This window comes from Akebia trifoliata, chromosome 2 (genome assembly GCF_017979445.1).
Source record: "Akebia trifoliata isolate Shusen 1 chromosome 2, ASM1797944v1, whole genome shotgun sequence".
Taxonomy (NCBI): Eukaryota; Viridiplantae; Streptophyta; class Magnoliopsida; order Ranunculales; family Lardizabalaceae; genus Akebia; species Akebia trifoliata.
In genome coordinates, this window is record NC_141376.1 from 5665564 (window position 1) to 5675053 (window position 9490).

At 34.0% G+C, this 9490-nt stretch overlaps 1 protein-coding gene across 1 annotated transcript; it reads left to right on the top strand.

The window, feature by feature from the left end:
• Positions 1-1867: 1867 nt before the first annotated feature.
• LOC147409077 (guanosine nucleotide diphosphate dissociation inhibitor At5g09550) lies at positions 1868-8606 on the top strand. The gene is made up of 13 exons (XM_086459075.1): positions 1868-2068; positions 2929-2991; positions 3077-3160; positions 4263-4370; positions 4521-4693; positions 5479-5590; positions 5681-5761; positions 5839-5901; positions 6128-6229; positions 6330-6454; positions 6952-7162; positions 7420-7494; positions 8313-8606. The coding sequence occupies exons 1-13, from the start codon at positions 1982-1984 to the stop codon at positions 8364-8366; spliced, it is 1338 nt and encodes a 445-aa protein (XP_086315201.1). The 5' UTR covers positions 1868-1981; the 3' UTR covers positions 8367-8606.
• Positions 8607-9490: the final 884 nt, after the last annotated feature.

The window sequence follows — 9490 nt, forward strand, 5'->3', positions numbered from 1 at the left end:
CACTTGATGTAACTGTTGTTCTCACGAAAGATCATCTGGTGGGCCTGATCTTTGGATTTACTTAATGTGCTTGATTGGTTGAGTTTTAGTTATTGGAGGGGCCTACTAAATCTTGATCGCAAATGTATAAAAGTAGAAAAACAATTGTCTCAGTGACTTAGTAAGGGTCGTTGGACCCACATAGATTACGATGTTGGCAATCCAACATCACAATATTCTAGGTTTCATGGGAAACATGGTTTTTAAACTCATCATAGACCGAGATGTATCGTCCGAGTTAATTCGATATCAGAGCTGAACGAGACCAACTCACAAAGTAATTTTTTTTACCGAGTTTTATGTCTCATGTTATATTTTTTGAGTTATCTCACGAGACGTCTCAAACGTATCGAAAAACTCGTCCGAGACGACTTGGTATCAGAGCTGAACGAGATGAGACGCGATACCGAGTTTAAAAATCACGATGGGAAAACTTCTATTTAAAAATAAATAAAAAGTAAAATTGAGCTTTGAAAGTTGAAAATGAAAGGTTATCAAACTTCCACGTTTAAGAGTAAAATTCAAGAGAGTGACTATTGGCATCCCAACTTTTATTTATTATACTCAAATTAAAATTAAAGAAAATAAATAAATGAAATGTAATAAGTAAAAGTTGAAATACTAATAGAAGCTTACTCATTTTATGTTATTTTTGCTTAGATTTATATTTTTGAGGGTTTAAAATTTTATATAAGCGTAAACACAATTGTAAACAACTACTGAAAATTGTTCCAACGAGTGAATATGTTTTGTAAGCTAAACCTTTGTTACGTTTGAAGAGTTTTTTTTAAATCTTTCATTGGAGTGATAAATAATTTAAGAAATTGGGTGTAATAAATAAAATTTGGGATACCAATAATAACTTTCAAATTCAATGTTCTTAAAATTTGTCCTCTACATCCTTGTGGCATCAGATCATGCTTTTAGATGTCGTAATGTAAGCTCACAACTCCTAGTAAGATTTAAAATCTGCTCACAACTCTTAGTAAGATTTAAAATCTTACTAAGTTAGTCGGGCTACTTTAACTCTTATTAGTAAATGTTTTTTGGCTACACATTAGTACATTACGCGATTAAGTTTGCTAAGTTGTTAAATTATCATATAATTTAAATATTTCTAATGACCAGTATAATGCACTTATGATGCATGTGTGTTAAAAAAAATGGAAATGTTAATTACATACTTCGATTAATATTAAAGTTACATTGTTCATCGTCGACTAATATCATCGATTGATAATATAGTCCAATTTGATAAAATTATATTAATTCTCATCACATATGATAAAAGAGGAGTTAAATGGATTCAAAATTAGGAAAAAAAAAAAAAAAGATTCAATGAAATTATAGAGATTCTCGTTGTCAATGATGAAAATAAAATGAGGGAGTTGAATGGGTTTAACATGAATCAGTTTTGTTAGGTCCAGCTCGATAACTAAATAGGCCTAATAATACTCCTCAAACCCATGCATAATTGGTCAGGATGGGCCCAACTAGGCCCAATTACAGCCCTGTGAGCTTTAGCGTTTAAGTCTTAACATTTTTATGGAACTGGGCTCTACATTGGGCTCCAAAACCCACGATTAGAGTCAGTTTGACTTTTTGTTGGTGGGTCCACCGAAAAGTGAGACGAAAAAGCGTGAATATGAGGTAATGTTCCACGTGGCACTTGATGTGGGACCCAGGAATCAACGTATCATTTTCAACCCACACCACAAGCCAATCGTGTTAAGTTTCACAAGTTAACACGTGCGACGGATCGATTCTTCGAATTCGATAGTTAGTTAAAATAGGGCGGGTAACATACCGGCTTTTTACGATAATTTCGTGATGTCTCGCTAGAGACCAGTTCTTCACAGTTCTCAACATAAAAAAACCATTTTCATTTCTCTTGCATTCTTCGTTTTCTTTTCTTCTTCTCTGCAACTCGAATTCTTTCGCCATGGATGAAGAGTACGATGTCGTAGTTCTTGGAACAGGTCTCAAGGAATGCATCCTTAGTGGTCTTCTTTCTGTCGATGGACTCAAAGTAAGCTTGTCTTTAAATTTTGTAAATTGTTTATATTCTCATTGATTTTGATAAATCTAAAGATCTTTAAATCTGCAAATTTCGATTCTTTTGATTAACGATCGATGATAAAATAGATTTGATTTTGGTAATGTTTTGTGTCGTTTAAATGCTGCATTGGACATCTTATTGTTATTTTGTTTCGATTTTAGCTAACATTGTTTATGAGTTCAATTTGTATTTTTTTCGATGGATAAGGTGGATAGTTTCAACTGGATTTGAATTGGTTTCATAAGTTCCTCATTATTCTTTAAATGGAAAATTGGATTTGATTTGTGGATCTTATCTGGTTGTGATGCTTATTAAGATTCGAAACTCGTCTACATGTTGATGCAGAACAAGGCATCTTTCTTACAATCAATGAAGATCCTTCATGGATCACACCATCAAGATGAAAGAATCACTTTTATAGATTATGCATCACACCTTAATTAAAATTGTTTTTATTAATCAAACGTTCTATGTGAAAAATACCAAATATTTAGACTTCTTTTATTTTAGGCTTCTTAATTACAATCAAAATATCAAGAAAAGTTCCTATTATTCATCTACTTTCTAAATTTTATCAAATAAAATCTCTAATTAAAATTAAAGTAATTAAAAATAATTAAATCCTAATCTGTGATGGTAATGAGCCCACAGAATTGTTGGGCTTAATTCCATGTTGGAAATTTGCGGCATTGAGTCCACGCTGCCTCAAATGTCTTGCTATTCGGCATTGTATGAAAATACACAAAACTTAGAGAGAGAGAGATTAAAATATTTGGATTTATAATACAAGTAACTCTGGGGGCAATTGAAGTTGATCCTTTGACTTGCAGGTACTTCATATGGACAGGAACGACTACTATGGAGGAGAATCAACATCTCTTAATTTGATTCAGGTAATTATTAGCATGTCTACATGGATTTATTGTTTGAGAAATACACTATCCTTGTTTCATCTAACTTTTGATTTTCGACCTATAGCTTTGGAAGCGATTTAGGGGCAATGACAAGCCTCCAGAACAATTGGGTTCAAGTAGGGAGTATAATGTCGATATGATACCTAAGGTATTCAATGCATTTTTGCCTTTCCTTTTTTAGTTTCTTATGATAATCCCTTGGGCTCTTTGGTGCTGTAGTGTTTTTAGATTCCCGTACTTACGTTTCTTATGCATTATTAAGGTCATCCCATCTATTTTATTGCATTCCTATGCATATAAACTTCTGCTTGGATTGCCTAAACTTTTCTATCTAATCCATTAGGGATGTGGAATAAATTTTCAAGGTAAATCTACTCAACTTGCACACTAAGATTGGGTTTCTATCTTTATATAGTATGGGATCCTCAGATCTTGATTGATTTATGTATTATTTAGTGATTCGTACCAACACATGTCAAATGTTGGTTCTCACCAATGCCTTGATAGTGCTTTCTTCCTTCTTGCTGAACTAAAATCATAGGGAAGAAATTATTGCATTGTGGTTGACTATAAGGTACCATGTTTGTACAGGATTGGAAGAATAATGTTTGAAATATTTGTCTAAGGAGGTGATAGGAGTACCCTGTTTTATCTGACTTTTAGTTTATACCTGCTCTTCTCGGGGTCTCCCATCCAAGTTGTCTTCTTTTTTTTCCCGGATATTAGAAACCCTCATAGAGGATCATGTGTAGAGAGCAATCTGATAGAGATTTAATGATGGAAGTTGAAATCGTGTGTGTGTGCATGATCGAGGTCATGGAAAATCAACAATAATGATATTTAGCAACATTATTTGGTCTGATGATTTTTTTTTAAAACCTTGAGTTCATGTTAATTGCATGAAACAAAAATATTGTTTATACTACTCTGTTCTTTTTTTTCATTTTAATAAAGTTATTAAAAAAAAGTCTAGACAAACAACCATTAAAGATTCATATTGCCGTGTCCAGGATTTGATGAGTCCATGTTCTTCATATGCCCTTGTACAATGAAGTTATCATTGGTGCTAACTCTTGATCTGGAAATACATGCAAATGTGACAATTGTATGATTTGGAGGCTGCATCATTCTTTTTCATAGGATCATGTCTGTAGAGTTGAGGCTGTAACTTCTTTCATAGAATATGGACTTTCCTCTTTCTAGTTCTACATTTGTTTCTGATGGAAATCATTCTATCTATGCTTTGGCAGTTCATGATGGCCAATGGTGGTCTGGTCCGTGTTCTCATCCACACTGATGTTACAAAATACCTGAACTTTAAGGCTGTTGACGGTAGTTTTGTGTACAACAAAGGAAAGGTACATTGCCTTTTTCTTAATTTACAATCTCATTTCTTTAATTTTGATATTGACAGATAATATTCCGTCACTAGTTTTTATACTCCAAAACTTAGATCTTGCTTGCTTACAACTGATCTAATAAAAAAAAAATGTTATTATAATTACTAGATTCACAAAGTACCAGCTACTGATGTGGAAGCATTGAAATCTCCACTTATGGGATTGTTTGAAAAGCGACGTGCTCGGAAGTTTTTCATTTATGTGCAAGACTATGAAGAGAATGATCCAAAGTCTCATGAAGGGCTGGACCTCACAAAAGTTACAGCAAGAGATGTTATTTCGTATTTATCTCATACTCATCTCTTCTTTCTTTACCTGTTTCATATTGACTCATAACCATTGAACCTAACATTAAATATCTATATTTTGTTTTGCAGACTTTGGGAAGTCACACATATTTTTCCATGTCAATGTTATTTTTTGTTTAACTTAGCAATATTTACTAATATTCCTCCCCATTGCATATTAGATTAATCTTATGCCATTAATCAGTTGTTGTACACTTTTTTTTTTTTTTTTTTTTACGTTGGGAGAAATCCAGAGGGCGTGTGTGGTGTAATTTGGGGTTTCAAGGTTAACCCTTTATTCTATGTTCAAGAAATAAATTTAAAAGAACACTGATAAAAAAAGTTAAATACAGAAAGTATAATATAAGCAACAATAAAAAATTCTCAATGTTAACGTGCCAACAGTTCTTACCCATTCTTAAAATAAAAAACCGCTCTCACTACTCAATCCACATTTCTTTTTGGTCGGAAGAGACCCAATAATATCAAATCTTAACTGTTAGATGCAAAAAAGGTTCCCCCCCAGAATTAATTTCACTGAAATATCATCAGTCAGTATCAATTTAGTGTGGATTGACTTGGTTTTTCAACCAAAATCTCTGGTTTTCAACCACCATCCCTAATTATGGTACTATTGTCACTATATTAAACACAATTATGTCTAAAGAAGTTGTTCATCTTCCTGAATAATAGTTCATGTTTGCTTTTTTTTTTTCCGTTTTATGTGAATTAATGGATTTTATTATATGACATGACATGTTCAACTTTTTGTGATGTAGAAAATATGGACTGGATGACAATACAGTTGACTTTATTGGTCATGCTTTGGCACTTCATATAGATGATAACTACTTGGATGAGCCTGCATTGGATTTTGTGAAGAGAATGAAGGTGAAAATCGTGCTTCTTTCTTTGGGTCAACTGTTGTTAAAGATTATATTGCTCTCTGATTGTTTGGCCCTTGTTTTGAAAAAAAAAAAGCTTTATGCAGAATCATTGGCACGCTTTCAAGGAGGATCTCCTTATATTTATCCACTCTATGGATTGGGAGAACTGCCACAGGTTCGTTTTGTATGAATCTGTAGGAAGTTGTATTATATTGTTTTGACATGGTATGTCATACATGTCATAATTTGCAGGCTTTTGCTCGTTTAAGTGCTGTTTATGGTGGTACATACATGCTCAACAAGCCCGAATGCAAGGTATATTCATCTCAAATTTTAACATACAGAGAAGTTTTACAACAGACCCTATTGTTCTCCTTAGAGTACCTGTTCTACTTTTCCCTATATTCAGCTGATCTCGTAAACAGCAAACAAAATTTTGAACTCTTGTACTTTCTTTGTGTGAGTCATGAAGATTCATGTCTAACTATTACTGAACTAGAATTAGGACCTTCAACTAGTACCTTATGCTAAGGAATGACAGGTAGAGTTTGATGCAAATGGAAAAGCATTCGGTGTGACATCTGAAGGAGAAACTGCAAAATGCAAGAAAGTTGTGTGTGATCCTTCCTATTTGCCTGACAAGGTAATCGCGGACCAATCCTTAGGTGGTGCTATTTAATGTTGTTTTTCATTTATCTTCTATAATTTGTCTTTGTATTACAACACTCAATTTATTGCAACAGGTCAAAAAGGTTGGAAAAGTCGCTCGTGCTATATGTATAATGAGTCACCCCATCCCAAATACTAGTGATTCTCACTCGGTTCAGGTTATTCTGCCACAGAAACAACTTGGGCGAAAATCGGATATGTATGTTTGCTAATTTTTTCTTTTATTTCTTCTTCTGAAAGGTTGGAAAAGTCACCCATGCTCTTCTTCACATGTATAAGTATATGATTTTAAACACATTTTCTTGATTCCTCACCAATTCTATCATCAATACTCTTTGTGCCTATAAATCAGAATTAGGATTTAGTAGTGAGCTTCAAATCTATCATTTGTGGCGAGTGTTTGGTGTGTAAATTTTGAGTTATTGATCGGACAAATTTGTCTCATTTCCTTTAGTAAACTGCAGTATAGAAAACTAAACATTACTGACAACATAGCAAATAAAAATATGTGTTCAACAATGGCATCCATGCCCGGAGAGCAGAATACCACCAACTACAATGGTTGATTGCTTAGTTAAGTTATGCGAAGTCCTTTAAAAATGGAAAGAAAAGCAAAGAAAATTTAAATTGGTCTCAAATTCCTGAAACTTGAGCCCTGCTAAAATGTACTTATTATTGATTCTATCATTGTTAAAGGTACCTATTCTGCTGCTCTTATTCGCACAATGTAGCTCCAAAGGGAAAATATATTGCTTTTGTTTCAACTGAAGCGGAAACTGACCAGCCCGAGGTAGAACTGAAGCCTGGAATTGAGCTACTTGGACCTGTGGATGAGATGTTTTTTGATATCTATGACAGATATGAACCCATCAACAAGCAAGATGCTGACAATTGTTTCATATCTACTGTAAGTATCCATACATGTTTTTCATAAATATTTGCCAGCTGTATGATCATTTTATAAAATTTCTTCCTTTTAGTTTCATTTTTTTTAACATAGGTGAGATTTTGTTAAGTATACCAAGACCTTTGGTGCTTGATGGTCTTGAGCCATGGACTACCAGAACAGTCCCACCATGGAAATAATTGAAAGTGAGCTGGTTTCCCATTCTCTTTTATTGTTTGAGATTCATGTTCTGATATCAGAACTGGAATGTCGTACAGAGTTATGATGCAACAACGCACTTCGAGTCTACAGTAACTGACGTGATTGCCATGTACAGTCAAATTACTGGAAAGGTAATTTTTGGGTTTAATTCTGTTAAATTTATAATTGCATATTTTTCCAGCTATTTCAAATATCTGTTGCCTTCCAAGAAATTGCAGATGCCTTTGGTATTCATGCGTGGATATAGTAGCATGTATTTATAAATAATTCTCTTTTCTTTATGACTATCCAATATGTCAAGTTACATAATTACAATGATAAAGCAATTCATGGAAACTGGTAAAATCCCCTAATTACGACAAGTCATGAAAACTTCGATTAAGTTGGTAATTCAAAAGTTCGGTAACAAAAATGTGTTGAATTTTAGATATTTAACTGTCGTCTCCACTATAGAGAGCATACTCTACGAAATACAACTCATGCTTAATGAAAGCTCGACTGAAGATATTAGACACCAACCTGTCTAATACGAGGGTTCCATCCAACACTTCCATTCATCGAATATTAACTTACTACAACCCCTAATAGCATCAAAACCAGGGTTGCCTAGTTCTTCCCAAGAAAATGTGTACAACCCTTTAATCAACTGAGAGGTGCTTGACTTTCAAAGGACAAAAAAGTGTTGAACTACACTTATTTCTAGCCTTTCAGCTTTCATAAGTTATGTGGCACTGGCTATGCAGTTGAGCTTAAAAGTCAACGAGTTTTATTTTGGATTTTAAGTCTACTTTGACAAACTGTATCCCAAATTTCCATTCAAATAAGTAGACACTTTGACATTGCAGTGGCAAAAAAAATATAAATGATTTTTTTATTTGAATTTGAATGTTTGATGACCCTTACTGATCTTTTTTACTTTTTTATTTTTTGTTGTTGTTTCATGGGTCAGGCTCTTGATCTTACTGTTGACCTGAGTGCTGCCAGTGCTACTGCCGAAGAATAAAATTCTTCTGGTATCTTTCTCACAGACTAGAACCAGTACTGTATGAGCTCCAAGGAAGTTCCATCCTTTTTCCCTGATATTTCATTTGTTTAGTCATCAAATCTTTGTTGATTTGTCTTTGAGCAAATTTATTGATTCCTACGCAAAGAATTGGAAACCTTTATTTGGTCAATGTGATTCAAAACCTGCATTGGAGCTGTATATGTTTTTCGCTTTATTAATAAAATACAATATTTCATATGTTTTTTCAAATCTACCAAAATGACATACATGACTGTCTTTTATGAATTTAGGTCGTAAGAAATGATCATCAATTAGATCAACAGGTGAAGAATGGATAATTAATGGTCATCACGATCTTGGAAGATCCCGATTAATACCAATCGCTGTAGAACTTCAGTGATTGTTCCTGGATAGCTTGGATCAATGATCTTGAAGCAAAGTTTGTAGGTGTTGATACTTACACCTGGGTTCAAAGCCCTCCCTCACCTGAGTTACTGATCTTATTGAAAACAAAGATTTTTATCTTTTTTAGGCTTCGGGAAGTTGCTTGGCCATATTCATAGGCTTGATGTTATTAGCACAACCGATAGCTTTTGTTTGCAATATTTTATCACTCGATATTGAATTTAAGTATGGGTTCAAGCATTGATCTAGTATTAGCAATTGCAATTGTCCAACAATTGTGATGTTAGTTGTGGTCAACGATCAATATCCAAGCCAATAAAGGACTGAGATCAAACATTTAACCATAATCAAGGATGGTGAACAACCAACAAATGAGTTCTCATACCAATTTTGATATGATGGAGAACTGGGGCTTGATAGATATCCAATGGAATTGAAGATGTTTTGATGAATGATCTAGGACAAACCAACGACATATGCCTTGACCGATTAAATTTACGAGTAGAACATTATTCAATGAGGAACCTGGGGGGCAAAAACAAGTTTTTTTTTTTCTTTCCGATGACAGGGGTGTCCGGATCCATAGGCCTGACTAGTAGGGGCGAGATAATTGGCCTCTTAGAGCCCTATGTCTTGCCCAAATCCTTAGGTACATGCAATATGCCACAAACCACACATACCAGGTAATCCGAGATTAACCCTTGTGGGTAGCCAAT